The 25103-nt window shown below is 49.4% G+C and overlaps 1 protein-coding gene across 1 annotated transcript in view; it reads left to right on the top strand.

Annotated features, from left to right (window-relative positions):
- Positions 1-25103, top strand: part of LOC144717828 (tripartite motif-containing protein 54-like) — a 35848-nt gene that overhangs the window by 2017 nt on the left and 8728 nt on the right. The window contains exons 2-7 of the mRNA XM_078593512.1: positions 8359-8531; positions 14642-14813; positions 16666-16761; positions 20403-20636; positions 21304-21326; positions 22832-22956. Coding sequence (XP_078449638.1) covers positions 8359-8531; positions 14642-14813; positions 16666-16761; positions 20403-20636; positions 21304-21326; positions 22832-22956 — 823 coding nt within the window. The remainder of the gene's footprint in view (positions 1-8358; positions 8532-14641; positions 14814-16665; positions 16762-20402; positions 20637-21303; positions 21327-22831; positions 22957-25103) is intronic.

The following is a 25103-nucleotide window of genomic DNA, read 5'->3' as shown; positions in this document are numbered from 1 at the left end:
GGTAAAACATTAAAATTAATAAAAGTAAAATAAAAATTAAATGAAAATCACGACGTTTCGGAGGCAACACAAGCTTCCGTTTGATTTTTATTTTACTTTTATTAATTGTAATGTTTTACCTACGTGACTTTACCGAAACAACCTAAGAATATGGGATATTTCGTGTCCACCGTGAGTGAAGCAGACGGCGTGTAGTAGTATCAACACAGATCACACCGCCTGGTATGTAGGAGGTCGTTGGTTCGATCCCGACAACCTAAGAATATGGGATATTTCGTGTCCACCGTGAGTGAAGCAGACGGCGTGTAGTAGTATCAACACAGATCACACCGCCTGGTATGTAGGAGGTCGTTGGTTCGATCCCGACCCTGATGCCTGTATATTTGGAGTTTGCATGTTCTCCCTGTGGTCTCGTGGATTTTTCACCGCGTCCTCCGGATTTTTTCACCACATTTAGAATCAATTTAGAAACCTGCGTTTGGAGTTTTCAGGCTGCTTTAAATGTCCACGTGATAAGCCACTTCGTTGAGCTATCATTGTGGCCAGGTCGCTTCTGAAAAAGAGCTACATAGCTCAGTGGGCTTAACCTGGTAAAATAAAAAATAGTTTAAAGTTTAGTTTATAACCAGGGCCTGGACGCTGAATTCGAACCACGCACCTCAGCAACAACAAGAAGTGGCGATCGTGCTACCGCTGGGCCGTGTCACGACCTCTGCTTCTCAAGCTGTGGTCCTGCAGACCACTGTGCTCCGCAAGCTGCAGGAAGTAGTCCGCACAACAATCGCGAACCCACCGGGACCGCGGCTTTTGCGAAGCTTTCCCGCTCGCAAAACATTCGGTATTGTCTCACCGTAAGCCTCGATTGCGTGACTCGACACCCGTGGTCTTGCGGGAAATGGGAGCGTCGATTCCCAATGTTCTTCCCGGTTGTTGAGTGGCACAGTGGTCACACTTATCCGACGACGAGCACGTAAACACACGCGCTAATTAAACGTTTGTTTATGCCGGGTCGGTGCTTGGAGTCGTGTTTGTTCCGTGTGGCAATATAAACTCAGGCCTAATTAAAGCCACACACCTCTTTAAACACTCACTCACCGCTCGTTCGTTGGAAACACATTCATACCGCATACAACTCAGCGAGACACGCAATACGTCTATTTCTGGAGCGTAGTTGGATTCTCAGCAACGGCTAGCATCAGTGGCGACTGATACCTGAACCGATCCTGGCTTCTCCTCTTACTAACCTGCACTGACCAGCGTGGTTAAATATGGTCAGACAGGCCCCACGACTGTATGGAAAGACCTTGATCCAGAAGTGGATTGGCAAGTGGCTGAAATTATGTCGTTCGACAATGGAAATTAAATTATCCAGGACGTCACTTGATTGAACAATAGCTACAATTTTCACAATAATATTCCTTTATTTTTCATAACAATGCATTACTTTTATATATGGTCAGTTACTTAATGAGTGTTCATTGTATGGGTGAGGAAACAGGAGTCTCTGCGGACTTAAAAAGAAAAGGAAATCCATTCCGACCGCCCCGGGCCCCGCACTTTGGGGGGCCCCGCGCTTCGGCGTCACAGTGTCAGATGTAATACTTCTAGTTTAGTTTGAAAGCGTCGTCGGGGGTGGTGAGGTGCCACACTGCATGATCAGCCCCGCCCCCCCCATGGACAGCCCTGCCGATAGATCAGCAACTTATTTGCTCTACCAACATCTACCGGCCACATGGCAGTACAGCAAGCCGCCGGGATACGGAGCTCGGGACAAAGCGTGTGACCCAGCCCCTCGCAGAGCGCTCGGGGTCACGGGCGGCACGCGCCGCCACGGTGACCGGCGCAGCTCTCACTGTGGGGGGCAGCGCCACATCAGCCGCTGCTCCGGGCAGTCAGAGCCGAGGGTGATTGAGCGTATCTCGCCGTGCGAGGCGTCCGGCAGAGGCAGCCGTGGATTATAAACGATTAAACTCTTCTTCTTGGTTCTTTCGGTAAAGTCACATAGAAGAGAAATAATAAAATAATAAAAATTAAACATTAAATAAGACATAATGTTTTATTTTTTTATTTTTATTATTTCCCTTCTACGTGACTTTACCAAAAGAACCAAGAAGATGAATCTCTGCAGTCACGAAAGCTTTAAATCGAAACGATTAAACTATCAAGACATAAAATGCGTATTTATTGTACCAGGTAACAAGGCCCACTGAGCTACATAGGTCTTTTTCAGAAGCGACCTGGCCACAAATGATAGCCCAACGAAGTGGCTTATCACGTGGAAATGTATAGCAGGCAAATACTCGAAACGCACGGTTCTAAATGTGGAAGAAAAAACCGGAGGACCTGGAGGTAAAAATCCACACGACCACGTGGAAAGAGACATACGAACTACAAATCGGACCCACGACCTCCTGTATAGCAGGCGAGGGAGTTAACATCTCGCCACCGTGGAGCCTCTATTATTTATTTTAGGGAGTCACGATCCAAACAGCTGCAGAAACCTTAATCCGTCTCCCTCCCGACAGATTTACCCGACACCCTCCCTCCTCTAGACCCCCCACCGCCTCCACCACGAGGCCTCTCCCCCCTTGCCCCCCCCTCTCCTCACCAGCACCCAACAGCCCCATTAACCCCCCGCAGAACCCCAAGGCCAAGACTCCACTTACAGAGCCCTGGGGGCCCAGACGAAGGAACGCATTTGAACTTTGGTTATTTGCAGCCGTGAAAAATGTGAAAACACAATTTTACCGAGGGTGCTGTTCACCCTGCGGACGGAATGTAAGGAATTGCGCGGAGTTATTTCGTGGATTTAAACTGCTGTGGCGCCGCGGCATTCACAATTACAATTTAGGAAACTACAAAATTCCTAATGAAGCTGGCAATGCGGCCTATTTAATAATGCACTGTGTCCAGTACTTGTAATACATAATACGGTCTTAAAAAAGAACATCCATTATATGCCCCCATGCGCATGTCCCGAATCACGTGTGAGCGAATGAATGCCTGTACGTACATATGTACGTATGAATGTTTATACGTACAGTATATATAACGCACGCATGCGTTCATTTGTGGATGTGCGACTGCTGTGAGCCAGCGGCCGGAGCCGCATGCGGCTTCTTTAATGACTGCTTCGTGATTTGCCAAAGATCCATCGAGATCCATCGGTCTCGTAGCCACGTGCAATGCGGCTCTTAGAATATTGAGGGGGGGGGGTTGTTTTTTTGACAAAAGTAGAATTTCGACGGCCTCTACGGACGCCAAAATTCTAACTCCTGCGGAAGACTTCACGGCCCTTTGCACCTCGCCCGTCGCCCCCCACTGATGTCCTCTACCCGCCCCTCCCCACGAATGTGTACAGATACTACTGACTATTGCATGCAAGGTGTGTAGGCATATATGCCTACAAAAGAAACAAAAATTGGGGGGTGGGGGGTCGACAATTTGTTGAGGCCTGTTTGGATCAACTTTTTACCCCCACATCTGGTGGCGGGGTGGGGGTGATCCACTTTCTATCACTTTTTGATTCAGGCCTTCTGAAAGGCTCTTTATCATTTAGTTGACGGACAAACGGACCGCCGGGCTTTCATAAATAGATGCGAATAGAAATGCCTCTTCTTGTTATTTTGGTTGCCGACCCCTGGGCACGTGGGAGTAATACGGAGTACCTGGAAGAAGAAAAAAACCCTTGCTTATGAATAGACAAGCTTTACTATCCGGCTTCGCCCGGGACTTGGATTCTTGTCTTGGATTAATTTCATATTCCCTCATATTTCACTGAAAAACCCTGAAACAAATTGATGCGTCAGCTGTGCAAATTTCTTGACCTCAGAGCTCAGCGTTGGAGAGTTTTTGCTGCTTCACACAAACAGATGTATTTTCTGCTTTATATTGAAGAGCGAGCTGAAAATAGTCGCGTTGACTTAGAAAACCGAGACAGCTACGCCACGCATTTGTGCTGGATACACGGCCTACGCGGTGGGGGGGGGAGGGGTGACGTCAGCAGGCACACTGCGTGACGCTACCGCATGCGGGTGCCTGCTATGACGTCACCGCTCACTTGCCGTGCAATAGATTATATCCATTATTGCCCCCCCCCCCCCCCCAAATACAAAAGTCTATTTTTATACTTTTTGCATTGTGTACAGTCTGGAAGATTCAAGTTTGCAGCATGTTGGAAAGTATGCTAAACATTTCGAACAGACATATTCACAAATGTCCCTTTTATAAATATAGATAACAGTCAACACTCCACACGGATTAGATAAAAAAAAAACTCAGATAAACTAAACTTTTTTTAAACTAAACTTTTTAGTTCACCAGGCAAGGCCCCCTGAGCTATGAAGCTCGTTTTCAGAAGTAATCTGGCCATCACAAATGAAAGCTCAACGAAGTGGCTTATCACGTGGAAATTCATAGCAGCCAAATTACTTTAAACGCGTGTTGTTGTTCATCATAAATGTGGGGGAAACAATCGGAGGACCCGGAGAAAAATCCACCCCACCACAGGGAGAGAGAGAGAACACGCAAACTACAAATATACAAGCATCAGGATCGGGTTTCCCCTTTTTGGCAATAAAACAGTTGTGTTAAGATGTTGAAACACCAAACTGAAACCTTTGCAAGGAATCGTGTCTGCATTAACTACACATACTTGTGGTGAACATGCAAAAAAACCATGCTCTGACAGTATATGCATTGTCTTTGAAGCTGATTGGTCCACACCAGAGACAGCTTCCTTTAGAGCCGAGTCTCAAACAGTGTTAGACGCCAAAAGGCGAACAGCACAAAGACAACGCACTATCAGGACATGCAGACGGGATTCCTTGCAAAGGTTTCAGTTTGGTGTTTTCACATCTTAACAGCTGTTTTATTGCCAGAAAGGGGAAAACCCTATTATCATAATTTAATACTGGCAAAGGAGGTCACATGATACATCAGGATCGGGATTGAACCCACGGCCTCCTGTATACTAGGCGAGGTAGTTAACACCTTGCCACCGTGGCACAAAATAGGACATTTTATTTTTTAAATGCCTGTGCTGTCACCTTCCTGGCCAGCGTTGCAGCCTAACCCAACATCACCCGGTCGTGTTCGGCAGCCTCCCATACAAATCGATAACCCAGGCCATGGGTGGAAAAAACCCGATTTTTCCAGCGGCAGGCATCGTTTTATTTTTAGAACCAATTAAACCGGATTTCTCCCAATCTCAGATGATCGCGTTTCATATAAAAGACAATTAAACCCGATTGTAAAAAACCCGACTGTGCCACCCTTGACCCAGGCTCAACCCCCGCTTAAGCTTCTGAGACCCAACGAGACTGGGGCCACCCCGAGGCAGATGGTACCGTCTGGGCCGTGATGTGGCCAGCCCCACGGTGCTGTGTGGGCCGCAAAAGGATGGGCCGAGCCACCCCCACCCTACCTCCCTTTCTAAAATGCTAATAGCAGCGTTCTTCACTCATTTTCAGGGCGGGGGGCACTTTCGCCGATAAGACATCATCGGTGTGATGGCCGCCGGACATTTGAAACCATTTGGCGGTTTGACGGCAGCGCGATGGGGCGTTTCCACTTGTTGTGTATTGTCGGGGGCCGCGCTAAAGGCCACCAGGGGTCCGCCAGTAACCTACGGGCCTCGCAGTGAACAACGCTGGTGTATAGCAAATTCAATGGGTAGTATGTAGGTACAATATTTAACACCAGTAGTGGCTGACCTTTAAAGGTCGCCATTTGGGTAAACACCCAACTCCGTGCGCAGCCGTCCCTCGTCTTGTATGAGGGCCTCGGAACGTGAGCAGAATGCGGGACGGGGAAAAACGAGGCTCGTTTCGTTCCTTACTCTGATTGAGTTACGCCGAGCCGTGAGCTTCATTCGTCAACAAGGCCACGTGGCGGGCCTATGCCGTGCGTGGGATACGCGTAATCGCCCAACTTGAAAACTGAACAATAAAAAAAACACAGCTGGTGTTCAACGTTGCATCCACATTTGCTAAATTGTGTATAATACGGTATTTCGTTTAATCAGCTGTTTACACGACAAGGAAACGGTATGTGTGCGTACTTTTTTTTTATAGGAATGTGGAATATCCACCGCTGGTTCGTCACTTTCAAGTGGAATGAGCAATACCACGTGCTCAATAGAATCTCTGATATATTTTTTATTTGCTTTATCTTTTGTCATTTTGGTGACTGACCCAGGTGGTGACTCTTGCAAACGAGTCACTCATCCTGGTGTCACGAGTTCTCAACTCACGATCCACCCGAAATTGCATCCCCACAAACCGTAGCAGATGCAGATATCTGATGCACAAATGGAAAATGAAAAACTCTCCAGTGGTCATCCAGAACAGCACCATACAATATTATCACGGTGCAAATGCCGATCCACAAACACGAAAGAGACATCACGGCGATAAACTGTGCGAACTACTTTTTTGTATTTAGTGTTGTTGTGGCCTTTCCACCGCACCTCCGATCAGCACGGCTGGCTACGTACGGTGCGAAAGAAAGAAGTTCAACACGCATTAACGCATACTCCGCGGTTGTCTGCCTTAACCAGCTGAATGTTAAATTTGCGGTTGTTGCTCTTGCATCTCCATCAGCAGCTGAAAAAGAATAATGGAGAAAAAAAAAGCCACGTGCTTCAACAAAATCAGCGACTCGGCCGCGACTGCCATGATTTGACAGCGACTCATCCTGGCTCACCCCCACCCAGCGCCCCACCCTGCACCCCACCCAGCGCCCCACCCTGCACCCCACCCAGCACCCCACCCAGCGCCCCACCCAGCACCCCACCCAGCACCCCACCCAGCGCCCCACCCAGCGCCCCACCCAGCACCCCACCCAGCGCCCCACCCAGCGCCCCACCCAGTGCCCCACCCTGCACCCCACCCAGCACCCCACCCAGCACCCCACCGAGCACCCCACCCAGCGCCCCACCCAGCACCCCACCCAGTGCCCCACCCTGCACCCCACCCAGTGCCCCACCCTGCACCCCACCCAGCACCCCACCCAGCGCCCCACCCTGCACCCCACCCAGTGCCCCACCCTGCACCCCACCCAGTGCCCCACCCTGCACCCCACCCAGCACCCCACCCAGTGCCCCACCCTGCACCCCACCCAGCGCCCCACCCAGCACCCCACCCTGTGCTGATAAAGGGAGACACACACCACGTAGATTGGAGGCAACCCGTTAATTAACACTTCCTTAAATCGGGACTTTTACGGAACTGGAGCTATAATCGGTGTAGATGTCTCTATCACTCGGCAACCCCCTACACACGAGGCTATTGGAGACCGGACCCACCGAACATTAGGGGCCGTCCATAAATGACGTCACGCGATTTTGGACGATTTTTGACCCCCCCCCCCCCTCGTCACACGGCGTCACAAAAAGTCAGACCCCCCCCTCAAATATGATGTCATGCCCCCCCCAAAAAAATAAAACATGCTTCAAATCGCTTTAAACTATTATCATTGTAGTGCGTATTTAATGTGGCGCTGCACTCTGATGTTGTATGAGAAAACATTTATTAAAAAGTCTATTTCATTAAGTAGAACGTGTTGTCTATATTTATCTATATTTATTTTAAGTTGCGCATTTTGATGTGACGTCACATTTCTAAACCCCCCCCTCGTCACACATCGTCACAAATGTCTGACCCCCTCTCCCCCTAGGTGCGTGACGTTATTTATGGACGGCCCCTTACACACTAAATCGACCCTCGATCATTTCCTCGCTTCCCTTTTATGCTGTTCAGCGCTCTATCCCCCTAGTGGCGGATATACCGTCACTACACTATTAGCAAACGTAGCAGACGCAGTAGGAAACGTAGCAGACGGAGGAGCAGATAATCCGGCCTTGGGTCCACACCATGCGAATTTAGAATCTTGCTTGGGCAATGGGACACTTTTTCCTTGCCCCTTTGTTTCATTTTTGGGCGCCTAATATAAAAGATTGCAGAATTTTATACAAACCAATTCAACATACTCGGGCATCATGAACTACCAACGAGCAGTGCCGGATTAATTATCCGAGTAGAAAAAGTAGCAAACGCTACGGATCCCGCACTTTCAAGGGCCCCGCGCTAAATGCTTTCAAGCTATCAATTCCGATGCAGTGATTCTGCACTTTCTCTATTACTATAGTACTATACCGCCTTCAACTTGTATGAACGACTGGGTGTTTAAGGTTATCGATTTGTCGTATTATCTGGCCTGTATTGCAAATACTGTTCAAGTTAAACATGTATGTGTTTTAATATTTACGTGTTTATTTTTTTATTTAGGGCCCCTTTATAACATCATATGTTTCATGCCCCGCACTTCATCCGGCACTGACCCCCACCTCTCTCCCAGGCGGCCAACCCCTACCTCCAGGGCCGCACGACGTCCGTGGGCTCGGCGGGGCGCTTCCGCTGCCCGTCGTGCCGCCACGAGGTGGTCCTGGACCGCCACGGCGTCTACGGCCTCCAGCGCAACCTCCTCGTCGAGAACATCATCGACATCTACCAGCAGGAGTCCACCACGCGGTGCGCACACATTCGCACGCGGAAGAGGGAACAACGATTATCCAACCGCGTAGCCATCACGCACCTGCGATGAGCACGGTTGGCTGTGTACGGTGCGAGAGGAGGTCAACGTGCGCGCGTGTACGGAAAGTGTCGAGGCAAGCGCTGTTTTGTGGCGAGTAGCAACGTACACAGGCGGGCACGGCACACGAGGGGGTTGGGTGGCCAGCGCCACGCCCGGCCGCCTTTGTCTCCCACGCACTACACCAGGTACTCATTTGAGGCTGAGTCGACCTACGGGAGGTCCATTACCGGTTCAGATAATTGTCACCAGTGTTGGCCGTTGAGCTTTCCAATAGCGCTGTTGGCTGCCCTTGTCCTAGATTTTAAGTTTTCGTGACTGCAGGGATCCATACTCTTTGGTTCTTTCGGTAAAGTCGCGTAGGTAGAAAATAAAAGAAATTAAATCACGACATTTCGATTGCAACACAAGAAATTATCATCAAGTGAGACAACCACAGCAAGAATTTTGTTTTGCTGAAGTGGGAGAGAGATGCCGTGGTAAGAGGTTATATAGGTAAGAGAGGGGGGAGGGGCAGAGAGGGGGGAGGGGCAGAGAGGGGGGTAGGGGGAGGGGAGCGTTGCGTGGACGCTGGAGAGGGACGTGAAGCTGGACGGGGGGAAGTGGGCGGGGCTGGAAGTGGGAGGCTGAGAGAACTGGGGATACGCGGGCGGGAGGATGCAACAACAACGCCACTGCAGCAACAATGCCAATGAACCCACCAATGCCAATGTAGCAGCAATGCCAAACGCTGGGGATGCAATTAACTCGGCAAAATAGACTAGTGCCCGGCAAATATGATGGAACAACCATAAACCATTTAAAGTTTTACCTGGTTAATAACATCCTTCCGATGATTGCTCAATTTGTATCCATCTTCTCGGTTGAAGTTATGTCTATGTTTATATATCTGGACAAACCTTTGATAGTAGCCCGAAGGTTTGCAGAGCACCTTGGTCTCGGAAAAAAACAATATCATGAGAGCCCACATCGTTATAGCAATGGTCAGCCACGGCGGAGGCATTAGTCCTTCCGTGTTTCAGATCTGCCTTGTGCTCCCGAACACGGTCCGAGACATGTCGTTTTGTTTCCCCAATGTAACAACCACCACAGGTGCAATTTAGTTTGTAGACTCCAGGATATTACATGTCAGGAATGACATCCTTCACAGATGGGATTAGATCACGGATTTTGTGTACTGTACTGAATCGGACCTGGATCTTGTGTTTGTTTAAGATTTTGGAAATATTTTTGGTAACGCCTGCTATGTATGGTAACGTGATGGTTTTGATCGGCGTCTCAGGGGGTTGTTTCTCCATGGTTGGAGAAACAGCTTTGCGGAAAATGGCCACATGGCCTGCCAGCATTGAACCAATTTCTCAACCACATTAATTCCATACACCCATCCATCAAATTCACCATGGAAGTGGAGAAGGATGGTAAGCTACCGTTCCTGGATGTTTTGTTTGAGAAGAGACCTGATGGCTCTTTGGGACACTCTGTCCCAGCCAAACCACGGATATTTGGTACGCTGAGTTATGTGTAGCCATACAGACTCCTGGCTCAAGTGCTGTTAGCGAGCAGCTGTCAAGGTTGGAATGGCACAAAACTGGTTGCTCTGGACAGAATTGTGCCGGACGGTCTCTGTCTCACCAGTGCTGATGTACACGCAGCAGCACAGACCACCACAGGCACTCGTTTGAGGCCGAGTTGAGTTAGGGGAGACCCGGGACATGTCCGGAGAGCACTTGCAAACTCACGTCTGTCGATGGCGAGTGGTAACGCAGTGTGCCGACCACTGCACCACCGCAGCGCGCACAGCGACATTCAACCACCACTAAACCGTGCTTATTGGCTGTCGGGTCGGATCTAGGAGGGCTACCTGAGAGGTTATATTAAAAAAAGAGAAGCAGCTACGTCCGTGCGTGTCTCCACATGGCACCGTTGGACCGACACGGGCAGCCCAGAAGCGGCCACAGAGCTCGCACGTGATAACTGACGACGTCAGGTCCCTTCTGGACGCGTGAAGGGTTGTTGTTGGGGAGGGCGGATGGGCTTCCGTGCCGCTCTCTCTCTCCCCTCAGCAGCTGCTGTCGCTCGTCGGCTTTCAAATACAGCCACGGCGCCGCGAGGCACGGACGATCGCCACGGGAACCTCTGCCTCGGCGCCGTCCGTCTCGTCGCACTCACCCCGCTGTCGGTGTGCCACTCGGTCGGCGGTGGCTTTCGCGTGGCCTTGCGAGCGTCCGATTTGTCCATCGGCAGGGCGCTTGCCCACGCTCAGTTCTCTCCGCGTGGCGGGAGTTTTAGGGAAACTGTCAGGTGTCATCCGTTCGGAGAATGTGTCCACTCCCATCTTATACCAGGGCCGTGCATAGAGGGGGTGGGGAGTGTGGGGCCCGGGGCAAATCACGCCGTGTGGCCCCCCGACGCCTTCGAACTAAACCCGAATATTCCATCTGACGCCGCGACGTAGAAGTGCGTGGGCCCCCCCCCCCCCCAAATCGCGGGGCCCGGGGAGGTCGCCCCGATTCGCCGTGTACCCTAGGGACGGCTCTGCCTGAAGGGGTACGCTCAGTGCGGGATTAAGCTAGTGCGGGGCCTGTAGCATTAGTTATAAAGGGGCCCTAAATAAATAAATAACACATTAAAACACAATTCTTTTTACTTGCATAGTAAAGTAATTGTTTTCATTTGTTATGCAGCCAGATAATACGACAAATCGATAACCTTATACACCCAGTCGTTCATAAAAGTTGAAGGTGGTATAGTGCTATAGTAATAGAGCAAGTGCAGAATCACTGAACCGGAGTTGATAGCTTGAAAGCATTTAGCGCGGGGCCCTTGAAAGTGCGGGGCCCGTAGCATACGTAGCTACTTGTGCTACGAGGATAATCCGGCACTGGGTACGCTTCGAGGCTTTATTGTTGTTGTTGGTCGGCCGCGTCGCATCACTTCCTCGTTTGAGATTATTTTTTATTTTGTTTTCCCTGCTCATTTTTTATTTGTCGAATTCTCCACAAGAGCCGCGCGGGTGTTGGGAAGAGAGTTTCCCAACTGTGGATGACGACGTCTCGCGGCCGCAGACAGCAACCACTGACGACAGCCAATGCCTCGGTAGACGTTGATCTTCACCGAAACTCTCAGTCCGTGTTTCCGTTCCACGCTCTGTGTTTGTGCAGACGGCCAAAACTGCTACCGACTTCACGGACAGGGCCCCGTTAATTCTAGATTTGAAGCTTTCGTGACTGCAAGGATTCATACTCTAGATTTGCTGTATCAAGTGAGCCTCAGCTGTGACGGTCCCACCTGATGACGGAGACTTGTGTTGCCTCCGAAACGTCGTGATTTATTATTTTATTTATATTATTACTTTTAGTAATTTTTTATTTTACTTTTTAACTACGTGACTTTACAGAAAAAACCTAAGAGTAGGGCCCCGTTAGACGGTTACGCAAGGGGTGAAAGCGCCCTCGTCAGCCTCACGCTGTCGATAGTGACGTTCATCTTGCCGGGTTGTTGTATCGCCTGGTGGACTCCGGGTGCGGTAACCGCAGTCTTATTGATTTTCAAACCGAGGGGAAAAAAAACCGTCACAGCTCTGGCAAACAAAACAAATAAATAAATGCGCCGTCATTTCTTTCGGACCGCTTTCTGGATGGGCGAACAACAGGGCGAAGTGCGGCAGGTCTTGTAAGCCAACCCTCAGATCGAACAATTTTGCCCCGACGTGCGGAAAACGTGTGTAGATCCCGGCGTTGTCATTGACGTGGCCTCCCGCAACATTGCAGCGTCGAAGAAGATGCGAGAGAACCAGGACGCAGAACGCGGCCTCGCTTGAGTCCGCTTGCGATCACAAATCAGCCGGAAGAGCGCTCGCCTCTCAGAGAGAGACTCTTCCGCGCAAGTTGTCGCGGACTGCGCCGTACTACGTTGACAAATTTAGCTGGGCATCCCAGTTTGGATAGCGAGGCCCCGCAGGGCAGCTTTGGTTATAATCGTCAGGGCGCTTGTGCTAGGCTAGGTAAAGTTTGAGACCACCCGAGGCAGTGAAAACTTGCTGACAGGAGGTCATGGGAGAAAGCTCGTCGTTATTGGTAACCTAAGATGACTGGCAGATGTACAAACTGCACTTCCCACTGTGCCAGCTCACATATGTGTGAGTTTTTTTTTCAGCTGTTGCTTAACTCATTATTGCGAGCATTGCCCCTGTCTCCCGGTGTTACTGCTAGCTATATTACACACAGGAGCATACAAAGACATAGACCATAATCCCCGTATAGCCTTAACAGACTGTTCGCGAGTAGCACCTATGATGGCCAGGACGGCACACGAGGGGGTGGGTGGCCAGCACCACACCCGGCCGCCTTTGCCTTCCCAGTGGCGATGTTTACACATTACACCAGGTATTCATTTGAGGCTGAGCCGATCTAGGGGAGGCCCAGGACCTGTTCAGATCATTGTCACTTGTGTTAGCCGTGAGCGGGAATCGAACTTGGGTTGTCCGGTTCGTAGCGCAGCGCGCTAACCGCTGCACGACCGCTGGGACGTACACGCACAGTCACACACACGGGCCTAGGCCTCACCACCGCATGCCGCCCTCTCCTCGTGCCCCCCCACCACCCTCCTCTCGCCATTCTTTAACCCCACACTTTTTGCCCAACATCGTTTGTTGGGGGGTACTTGCTCCTGCCCATGACTCCATGGCACCCAGTGGCATTGGCTCATGACACCATGGCACTGTTGATGAGATTCAATAAAGTCAATACTGGTAGTTGGTCTCAACCGGGGGTGCAGGTTGTGTGGCAATGTCGCAGGGGGTACGTGAGGTCATTTATACATGTGTGCAATTATATACGTGAAATTCATTGGTGAGAAAGTCACGTATGAATCTGACAATTTAAAATAACTACGATAAAATGTAAATCCATATGGTGACCATGAATTAAAAAGGTGCCTTTTTTAATTCATCGATTATGAAAAATGTAGTTTCCAAGAGTAACCAGCGACCGCTGTCACCAATAACTGCACAAAGAAACGCATTGAGCAATCAATATATTTGTTTTAGTTTATTTGTGAAAATTTAGGCTCTGAGTTTAAAGGATCGGTTTGACCGTCATGTGGTGAACATTTCTCGTGTCAGGGAATGTGGGAATGTGTGCCCCGGAGTGTGAATTTTAAAAAATCACGTGAAATAATCTCAGAAGTAGTTTTGTGATACCTCATTCTGCAGGCCGTTGTCTAACAAGGGGGTTGCACTGCTCTACGATAATTCCAAATTGATAGTAAGCATGTAGCAATGCATCGATTATCCATACATATGGATTCGTATGCATGAATCATGCACTGAATCGTGTAATGTGAGAATGTTTCATGTATAATTCATCATGCAAATAATATGCCAATGTGACCTTCGGGCAAATGTTTACGAACAGAAATGTGCAAACGAGACAGAAAATAAAAAAAAAAAAAAATAAAAAAAAATGTATGAACAAGAAATACATTTTCGAGTCAAACGGTCACCGCAGATCGTAATAATTCATTGAAATGCTACAAAGGTCGCCCGTTCCGTGTCTACGACTCGACGTCGTCATGTGACAACGGTCACACACATTGCGTGGAAGAGAACGAAAAGAGGTGTTAATTGTCAATTAATTTGCTCCCCCCAACTCCCTTGATCACCACCACCACTCCTACCACCACCACTACCACCACTACCACCACTACTACCACCACCACTCCTACCACCACCACTTCTACCACTACTACCACCACCACTCCTACCACCACCACTCCCACCACCACTCGTACCACCACTACTAACCACCACTCCCACCACCACCACTCCCACCACCACCACTCCTACCACCGCCACCACCACTCCCACCACCAATACTAACCACCACTCCCACCACCACCACCACTCCCACCACCACCACTCCTACTACCACCACCACCACTCCTACCACCACTACCACAACCACTCCCACCACTCCTACCACCACCACCAATTCCTACCACCACCACTTCAACCACCACTCCTACCACCACGCACTTTGCTTCTCGCCAGCCCCATGAAGAACCTGGAGGAGCACCACCCCATGTGCGTGGAGCACGAGGACGAGAAGATCAACATCTACTGCGTGTCGTGCGAGGCGCCCACGTGCTCACTCTGCAAGGTGTTCGGGGCCCACAGGAACTGCGAGGTCGCGCCCTTGGCCACCGTCTACAAAAAGCAAAAGGTGTCCCGAGAGTCGTGGCGTCGTCTTGCTTCTGTTCTCTATTTAAGAACGGAAGCGGGTGGCTCTCTTCGCAATTGTGACAAAATCGAGGGATGGTGCCGGTTGTTGGTCATCAAATAGTCGATGTTGTGGATTTACTCTCCAACACATCGGTGGGCTAAAGTAGTAACTCAGTTTGCACGATTTTGTTTACGTGACAAACCTTACTCACTGGCTGCGTCGGGCGGTGCTGGGTTAACGACACATAGCTACGCGATCTAACCCGCCCCCCCCCCCCCCCAAATGTGTGTTTTTATGACGAACAAAAGGGGCTCCGTCCACGTCGTTTGTTCTCTGAATTATTATTATTGCTGCTGCTACTACTACTCCGCTCGATGAAAACATTAGAATGGGCTGTACGCTTTCTGGCAATGAAACAGGTGTTAAGATTTGCAAACACCAAATAGATTCCTATCGCAAGGCATCAACGGGTCTGCATTAACCACCCTTACTTGCGGCAAAAATGCAAACATGCTCTGATAATATACGAATTATCTTTCAAACTGATTGGCCTACGCCAGTGACAGACGTATTTGTGGTTTGTCTCACCACCAGTAGTTAGACCAGAGAACGCTGAAAGGCGAATAGTACAAAGGCAATACAAGTATCAAAGTATCAATAGCTCGGGTTGCTTAATGCAGACGTGATGCTTTGTAATATGTGTCTACTTGGTGTTTGAACATCTTAACACCTGTTTTATTGCCAGAAAGGGTCAGGCTTAGTCTAATGTTTTTCATCATTTTTGAAACTGGCGAAAAGGGTCCCACCGTCGATATTACTTTGCTTCTTTAACCCAGGAAATCCACCAGACTCCCTTTCAGGAGGGTCCTGCCAAATGTTCGCAGTCCTGGGCGATTATTGTTGATGCGTGTGTGTGTGTGTAGTTTACAATTCAGTCATTTTCGGGCATCCTTTTTACATTTGGCAATTTTGAACCGTAACGCTGCCATATGATGGACATGCACTTGCGAATTACGCCACGGTATCTTTAAAGTCCACCGTGAACCAGACGCCGCAAAGTATTTTATGATTGACACCCCCGAGGTGTTCAGACTTATAGAGCCTCTAAATGTGACACCATCTCATATGTGCATGTGGCCATTGAGCTAATTTATAGAAGACGTTTTTTTTTAACAGACGGAAGAGAGTCAGTGGGCCGCTGCTAGACTACTATGGGGGGAAATAACGAAACGAGTTGACGGAGTGGTAAAGGTGCGAATGAAGTCAGTCGGCAGGTATATCGGGAGGGAATTCCAACCAGTGAGAGCAGCTGCAGCAGCAGGGAAGGAGCGTGCCGATGAATGGCGATGGACGTTCCACTCATGGAATGCACTGCGAGATGTCTGTGCGTGTGTGTCCGATAATCCCCCTGTGGGCAGCGGTAGCCAGGGCCGTGCATAGGGAGGTACGGGGCGTTGAAGCGCGGGGTCCCCCAAAGCGCGGGGCCCGGGGCAGTCACCCCGATTCACCGTACCCTAGGGACGGCTCTGGCGACGGAGTAGTAGTTAGCACGCCGCGCTACGAACTCGGCGACTTGAGTTCGATTGCCGCTCATGGCCAGCAGTCACGAGCGATATCTAAACTGGTTCTAAGCCTCCCCTAGGTTGACTCAGCCTTTATTGAGTGCATGGTGCTCTGTGTAAACATCAGTACTGGTGAGAGCAAGGCGGACGGAGGAGTGTAGTTATCCTGCCGCACCACACACCCTCTTCGTGTGCCGTTCCGGCCTCCGTGGGAAGCTCGCTGACGGAAAACTTGCACCAACAGGCCCGTGACCTTTATTTGGGGGACACTCGTTATTGTTTCTCTGCAGGTTGAGCTCAGTGACGGCATCGCCCTGCTGGTGGTGGGGAACGACCGCATGCAGCTCGTCATCTCTCGCCTCGAGGAGATGTGCAGAAACGTGGAGGCGAGTGGCCGCCTCCGGCAGTCCGATTCTTGTCCGATTGCCTTCTCTCTGCCCGAGCTTAGCAATAAAAAAAATAAACAAACCGAAAGTTCTGTTCTCCATATATATTTAGAAACGTTCGGTCCATTGGCCTTGTTGTATTTCCAGACCAAATGTTATGGAGTGGAATTTGTGTAAGCAAGCACACTCTGCGGTGGTTACGACTTTCTAGTTATCATCATCACGGTTGGCTTGCTTTAACGAAATCTGCTGGATAGTGTTGGTGTGGGAAGCCAATATGCCTCTATCACCCGATGCAAAATGGCATTCATTTATGCTTTGTAATGAAGGCTTTCCATTGGACACATAGAAAATGCAATCTGTAAAGCAATGCTTGATCCTCCAAGCTGGGATATGTGATTTTTTATATATATATAAGCATAATTGCGTTAAATCTTTTAGCTTGTTCGGTAGTGTCGATTTTGGACCGTGGACCCATCACGCTCGAGAACCCAGCCTAACCGCAGTGTGGCTGTCACCCGAATCGAAACCCAGAGTCTCTGAGGCACTGGCTCAGTGCTCTGACCCGGTGCTCGTTCTAGTTCCCTCCGTTCTGTCCGATCGTGCGCTTTCCTCTTCGATTGTTCAGGTCGTCAGCAAGCACCTTGGTTGGCTACGTACAGTGCGAAAGGAGTTCAACATACATACACCTTCATTTTTACACCACCAGCTCTTTCCCTCAGCGGTCTTCTTGCTGGGTAACCTGGTTCAGTTAAGCCTTCACTTCGAATACTCACAATACTGATTGTGTGCCTTCCCTGAATCATTCCAATCTCACTTCCTGTCTCTTCAGCCCGCTCGACCACTTCCTCATTTTATTTTTCCTTCCAACCAACCGATTTTCTCCCTCCAACGCCACTCCCCAAATCTCACTTGGCAGTCGCCTGCCACCGGAGCCTCATCTCGCTTGCAACTGTTACGCTCGGCTGGCACAGCCGAGACCCTGGGATCGATTCCAGGTTTCGGGTTGCAGCCACTTGTGATTAAACAGGATTTTCCAGTGTAGAGATTGATGGTCTATGCCTGGTTACCAATGACTGCACAACAACCACAAAATTAGAGCATTCCATTGTTTTTACTTCATTTTTAATAATTCGACCTCTGAGGATTGCAACACTTTTCAGTGCCATTGCCAATAAACACTTCCGCAGCAGGGCTTGGATGCTGCTTTTGTGTTACCGTGAGCAGAGTGAACTCTCAGGTTTCTCCGATCAACCAGCCTCTGTCCACCAAGCAGTATGAGTGGCTTCACCACAGTTAGCCGATCGGCACGTGGCACGTGATGCGGTAAAGCGTGGGGTACTCTTGCTTCCCACAAGGCATCTGGCCGGCACGGAAGGGTAGGCCGAATGCCCTCTAGAGGGCTCTCGAGAACTCGCTCTAGTGGAGGCCGCTCCATCACAAGTGGCGTAAGCAGGGCCGTGCCTCGCGCCTGCTTTCATAACGGGGCTTAAGAGAAGGAGCAACACCTCGAGTGGGCGGAAGGGAAGTGAAGGGGACCTCAGAAGGCCATTCTCTCGCACGGGGTGGGTGATGTCGTGACACCGCTTTCCTGAAAATATTTTTGACGACATTTCATGATGTGGCGTGGTGCTAATTACCCAATTTAAATATAAATTGTAGAAAAGATCAAGCAGAAAGGGATTCGTATCTTGTGTTTGTTTAAGGACAGTTGGTCGGGTAGTTGAAGATGTTCATAAAGATTCTAGATTTGAAGTTTTCGTGACTGCAAGGATCCATACTCTTTGGTTCTTTCAGTAAAGTCACGAAGGTAAAAAAAACTAAAACATTTTTTTTTTCACCTAGGTGACTTTACCAAAAGAACCTAAGAGTAAGGTTTATAATGGCTGTGTTAGAGACACTGAGATGCTCGGTTTGAATAAGAATAATAAAAGCCTCATAGCTCATTGGATTATTCCACTCTAAATACAGATGCTGATTCTGAATCTTGAGTTTCTGCCTCTCGCGGTGAAACTGGCTTCTTTAGTGACTCACAAAATATATCGTCACATTTTTATTTCAATCCATTGACCAACGCGAATCTAAGGGCTTAAAATGTAAATACAGTGAAAGTTTATTTAACCAGAGGTGAGAATTCTAGAGATCAGGATGGGTCCCGTTTACAAGGGAGCGGACTGCGGTTGCCACATGTTGCAAGTAAAACAAACTAACCTCGAACAATGCAGCGCATCGGAATCAGCACAGTGTATGTATGTTGACCTTATTTCGAAGCCTACCGCGTTAATCGGAGGTCAAGCACAAATTAAATCGGAGCTCCAACATTTGCTAATGACATAGCCATTTACTATACGTAATGGTCCTGTTATTTTTATTCCTAAATTTATACAAACAAATGGAACTGCTTTGGCAGTGGTGCAATAGCACAAGTGCATGTTTAAGTGTAATAGAACAAGATGAGGCTGTGTTTCATTAATAAGTGTTTTTGTCCATAATCCGTATTTATAACTCAGTGTGAACGAAGAACACCCAGAGTGTCTTTTTTATAATTATGCCTAATATCCGGTTCAGTGTGAGGCCCAAATAATGCGAATGCAAGTTCTCTTACGCGCTGGCTAAATATAACGATTTGCCTCCGGCTCTGAAACTTGCTGGGGATGCGGATAGTTTTCGCCATTAATTTGCCAAAAATGAAATTGTCAACTGCATGCATGAGGCGACTGCGATGACGGGAGGAACCCCACGCACAACACGAGAAGGGTGCATACTCTTTAGTTTTTTTGTAAAGTCACGTAGGTTAAAAGAAACAAATACATCAAATCACGACGTTTCGGAGGCAACACAAGCTTCCGTCTTCAGGTGGAACCGTCACAGCAAAATTACTGTATCACTTGATGTATCACTTGCTACAGTAATTTTGCTGTGACGGTTCCACCAGAAGACGGAAGCTTGTGTTGCCTCCGAAACGTCGTGATTTAATTTATTTGATTTCTTTTAACCTACGTGACTTTACCGAAAAAACAAAGAGTATAGATCCTTGCAGTCACGAAAACGTCAAATCTAGAAAAAGAAGGGTGCTCAAGATTCCACATTGGCCTGCGACGGAGATGAGCAATTCCATCCTTTAGGAATTGCACATACGATTCCACCCTGGAGGATTTCCTACATGAATCGCGATTCCCACATGGGCAATTCCCGTGTTAAATCCACCATTCATCGCAATGGGATTCTGACAGGGACTGTGCCATGGAAAGGTTGTTGCAATCGAATGGAATTCTACTGCAAATCGATTGAGAATCATCCTGTCTCTCGTGCATGCACTCTCTCCCGCCAACCCACTGACGAAGCCCCTCTCCCACCTACCCACCCACTCTTCCATTCATCCACCCATTCACTCTCCCACTCTCCAACTTGCTCATCCACCAAGCCACTAACTCACCCACCAACGTATTATCTCATTCACCTTATCTCTCACCCACTCACCTACTCTCTCACCCAACGACTCAGCCGTCATCAACCCACCCAACTCTTCCATTCACCAGCTCCCTCACCCACCTGCCCACTCTCCCACTAACCCACCCACTCATTCATTCGCTCACTCTCCCACTCCTCCACCCCCAACGTTACAATTCACCCCCCCGCAGGAGAACGGGCGCAGCATGAGGCAGGCGCTGTGCGGCAGTTTCGACGCGCTGTACGCCGCGCTGGAGGAGCGCAAGCGCGAGATGCTGCAGATCATTGGCCACGAGACAGACAGCAAGACGCAGCGTGTGCGGACGCTGGCCGCGCAGTGCTCCCAGCACCTCGAGCGCTCCTCCAAGCTCGTCGAGAGCGCCCTGCACTCTATGGACGAGCCCGAGATGGCCGTGTTTTTGCAGGTGTCAGACCCGGGGCTCACCCACACTCGCACTCACCATTACACTCAAACCACTTTCCCACTCACCAACCCACTCGTTCACTCTACCGCTCGCCAAAAAATACACTCACACACTCATCCACCCACCCGCCAATCCGCTCGATAATTTTTCCACCCACCGATCCGCTCACCCACTCACCCGCTTACGCTCTCTCCAATTCACCTACCCACCCACTCACCCACTCTTCCATTCACTCACTCACACAGGCACCCACTCGGACCGTCTTCCACTAAATAGTGCCACTATCGCATGGGAGCGGGGGGATCGGCTGCTCAGATTGTTATTCTCCGTGCGCTTCTCCTCTGTCCTCTGAATCCGTGTCTCGTGATTGTTATTTTGCAGGGCTACGATTTGACATTGCTACACTTTTTTGAATAAGTTTCTTAAAAGTATTCGGAGTTCGGGCAGGGAATTCACAGGCAAATACTTTGAGCGCGACATTTTTTTCACTCCGAATATTAATTGTGTGTATAATGAAGAGCTATGCCTTTGACAATAATGTAGGGCAGATGTTAAACAATTATGTGAGTAATTAGCAGCTACCTCCGCCTCTACTAAATGTCACTATTTACAATGCGTGGTCATACCTTGAACGTTGCATCTTGTGTTTTTTTCTTTTCTTTTTCAGAATGCAAAACCTCTCCTGAAAACGCAAGTACAATTTTATTTAACTATAATACATTTAACCGCTGAATAGAAATGCTTGAATTTCACAAATGTGAACATCTACTTACGGGGATAATCAGACTAAGACCTCATTGTGGGTTCTCAGAATGTTGACAAATGAACGGCTTTCACAAAGAATCGCTACACCACACTTCATTTCATTTTGTTTAACTTTTGTCATCTTGGCAACCCAGGTCACTCTGGCAAATGACTCATCCTGGTCTCTTGAGATCTCACCACCTGGTTAAACAAATAGACGTGACTTGATTGAATATCACAGGTAAACAATACTATGCACCTAGTGGCGTCCATCAGATCCACACCTAAGGCAATGCATAATTTCCTAACCGATGATCTCCACCCTAAGAGAGATATCACAGACATAACCAACCGTGCAGGCATGAACAATTTTACAGTTCACACAAGGAAGTGGAAACAAATCACTGGAGGTGTAATTGGAAAAGAGGAGTTGCTACTGAATGGGGCACGTGTGCAGGCTGGGGCGAGGGCAGGTTACCGAAACTGGCCTCGGAGTGGCGCCAAAAGGTCAGAGAGCAGGACGTTAAGCAAGACAGCGGTGGGGGGTGAGGCTGTTAGAGCAGACTTTGGAGGTCAGATGTTGACTGCAAATAAAGGTAGGCGTGGCAGTGATGGCTAGTTATGGTGACATCATTGGATCGGCTGTGATGACCTCTTGACCTTGACTTGACTCTCTAAAGCAGAAGTCACCAGTGCTGGATGCTGGACAGCAGTTGGCGCTGATGGGACGTGGCCCAGCGGTTGTTGTGTAAATTTGCAGTTCGAGCCCAGCTGCTACCCTGGTTAATACTACGGATGTATTGACCGTTTGAATTACCCAGAATACTTTGCTCTAATTGGGTAGGGGGAGGCGTAGAACACAGTAAAATAGAACGTCTTTGCAAATGACTCAGAGAGCAGGTTCTTCCGCCTAAGATGTTACAGCCACCGCTGCTGTCCGATGTCCACAGCCGTTGAGAATACATTGTATCCACTTCCGCCTGTTCTGCAGTTTGGAATGGCGCCGCTCACGGGGTTACCTCCGTGAGACGTGAATCAAACAAATCACTCGAGACATCGCTATGGCAGCAAGAACAGTTCATGCGAATGCTGCCGCAAGAGGTCACACGTTTGGCGCAGCGGTCCTTCGCCGACCATGCGTGATGAATGAATGAATACATTGACCTAAAAAAAAAGAATCGCCATCACCTTCACGGTGGACGTCTTAAATCCCATGACGTCATTCGGGCGAACAAAACGAGTAGGCAATGTGTGATGGCTTCATAACGTCAGCACTCGCTAACCACCAGATTGGGAAGCCGCATGGCAACTTCGCTCCCCCTACTGCCAAACTAACGCCCACCTGTGTCGCAGAGACAGCTAACACCGGGGTGGGGGGGGGTCCCCTCGAGACGGGAGAGTCGCGCTATCAGGCGATGACGACGCTGCTGTGCCGCCGCTCGCGTGTGCAGAATCCTGGAGACGTCGGAGGAGGCCGACGTGCAGGAGATGGAGGGCGGATTCTCCAGCATGGATCACTTCTCCTGCGACTTCACTCAAGTGGAGGAGAAGCTCCGAGGACTCGACTTCAATCCGGGTACCGCTGATAGCACAGCACTGGCTGCTTATGCTCATAAATGTTGTTAACTATGATCAGTAGTAGTCCTTTGGTCGATTCCACGTCGGGATGAAGACCATGCAGTGCCATGTGTGATGTAAGGGTTGTTGAACCCACACGTCACCACGTTGGTCGGTGAAGGTGGGAGGAGATCCAGGAAGCGGTTTCAGATGTAGCTCACCACTAATGTCAGCCGTTGCCGGGAAATGGAACTCATGGGTTCAGAGGGCGGCATGCTAATTGCTGCGCCGCCACTCTCCCACGTGATGCGTATTCAGGAATGATTTCCCATGGTCACCCTGGGAACAGAGGACTGCTTCTTGATGGGCACCGGTGATTACACAGAACTGGTCACAGATCGGGACCAGAAATAATTGCACAGTAGTGGTTCCTGGTGGATACTCTTTACACCTTTAATTAATTACGGTTCAAATAAATAAGCAATCAATAATAAAATATCAACGGATTGAAAGTCAAGATTTAAGGAACTTGAAAACAAAGGGCACTCAATTAATGAAGTCTATATTTTAACTTTCATAGTTATAAACATAAGACTCAAACACAGAGAATCGAGCCAGCCCCACGTAGAGCTCGGTTTGAATCTGGGAGCAGCGTCGACAGGACCAGCCTGGCTGCGAATGACTGAACACAAAAATATAACTTCTTCTTGGTTCTTTCGGTAAAGTCACGTAGAATGGAAATAATAAAATAATACAAATAAAACATAATAAAAAAATTCTCACGACGTTTCGGCCACAACGCAAGTAGCCGTCCTCAGGTGGAGAACAGGTCTGTCGAGGAGACAGAGTCTGAATGACAGACCTGTTCTCCACCTGAGGACGGCTACTTGCGTAGTTTTACCCGGGCCCGCTCACCATCATGAAGGTCCTTAATGATCGTGAGCAGAGGGTCAGGGACTCCGAAAGCACGAAGAACAACCCAGAGCCCAGTCCTACTGATGGTATCATAGGCCTTGACCAGGTCAATAAAGCAGAGATGTAGGTCTTTTTGGAATTCCCTACACCTCTGCTGTAGCAGACGGACAGAAAATATGGCATCTGTGCAGGATCGCCCTTTCCTGAAACCGCATTGGGGCTCCGCAAGCCTCTCCTCAGCGTGCCTAGCAAGGCGATGTTGAATAATCCTTGCCAGGACTTTACCCGGCACACTGGGGAGTGAGATGCCCCTGTAGTTGTTACAGTCGGTACGGTCCCCCTTCTTAAAGAGGGGGACCACCAGGGCATCCTTCCAGTCCTGCGGAACCCGTCCAGTGGTCCAGACTGTTGTTATGATGTCATGTAGGGCAGTCTGTGCACAAACGCCACCCTCCCTCAGCATTTCGCTTGGGAGATCATCTCTGCCCGGTGCCTTCCCTGGTCTCAGACTCCGGATCGCCCTCAGTACTTCCTCAACAGCTGGCACCTCAGCCAGCCACTCACAGGGGGTGACCTCTTCCAATATTTGAGGCACCGCAGCCTCAGCAGGGTTATCCCCACTTTGTGCCATGATGTTTTCCTGGCTGAGAGATTTTCCCTCCCCCAGGACCTCACAGAAATGCTCAGCAAATCTGCAAACCTGTTCCTGGGGGTCGGAGATTGGATCACCGTTTTTTCCTCTAATGATGGTAATAGGTGTGGCGCTGCAGGTTACTTTTTTGATGGAGTTAAATAGTGATTTGTGATCGCGGGCCACTGAGGCAGACTCCATCTCCTCAGCAACCCGCGACCACCACCCCTCCTTACAGCGCCTTACGGCTCTCCGAACCTCCGAGCGAAAGCTGCGGTAAACCTCCTCATTCTCTGACGTGGGATGCTGTAGGCGATGAGAGTGGGCCTGTCGCTTTTTCTCAATTAACCTGAACACCTCCTCTGTCAGCCAGGGTTTCTGGGGAGGTCTGGACCGCGTACCCAAAGCAGCCATTGCAGCTGCATGAGTCACAGTCTTAAACCTCGCCCATTTACCCTCGACATCAGGTGGAGTGGGGGACGATGCCAACCCCAGCTGCAAGCGATGATGAAATTCTCGCTTGCAACTTTCATCAGCTAACTGAGACCAGGCCACTTTTGGTTGGAATGGGATTCTGGGTGTACACCCACCACCGGAGTGGAAGAATGGCAGGCGCATCT

Source organism: Lampetra planeri, chromosome 4, assembly GCF_965212315.1.
Source record: "Lampetra planeri chromosome 4, kcLamPlan1.2.h2, whole genome shotgun sequence".
Lineage (NCBI taxonomy): Eukaryota > Metazoa > Chordata > Hyperoartia > Petromyzontiformes > Petromyzontidae > Lampetra > Lampetra planeri.
This window is presented reverse-complemented; position numbering and strand designations above follow the sequence as displayed.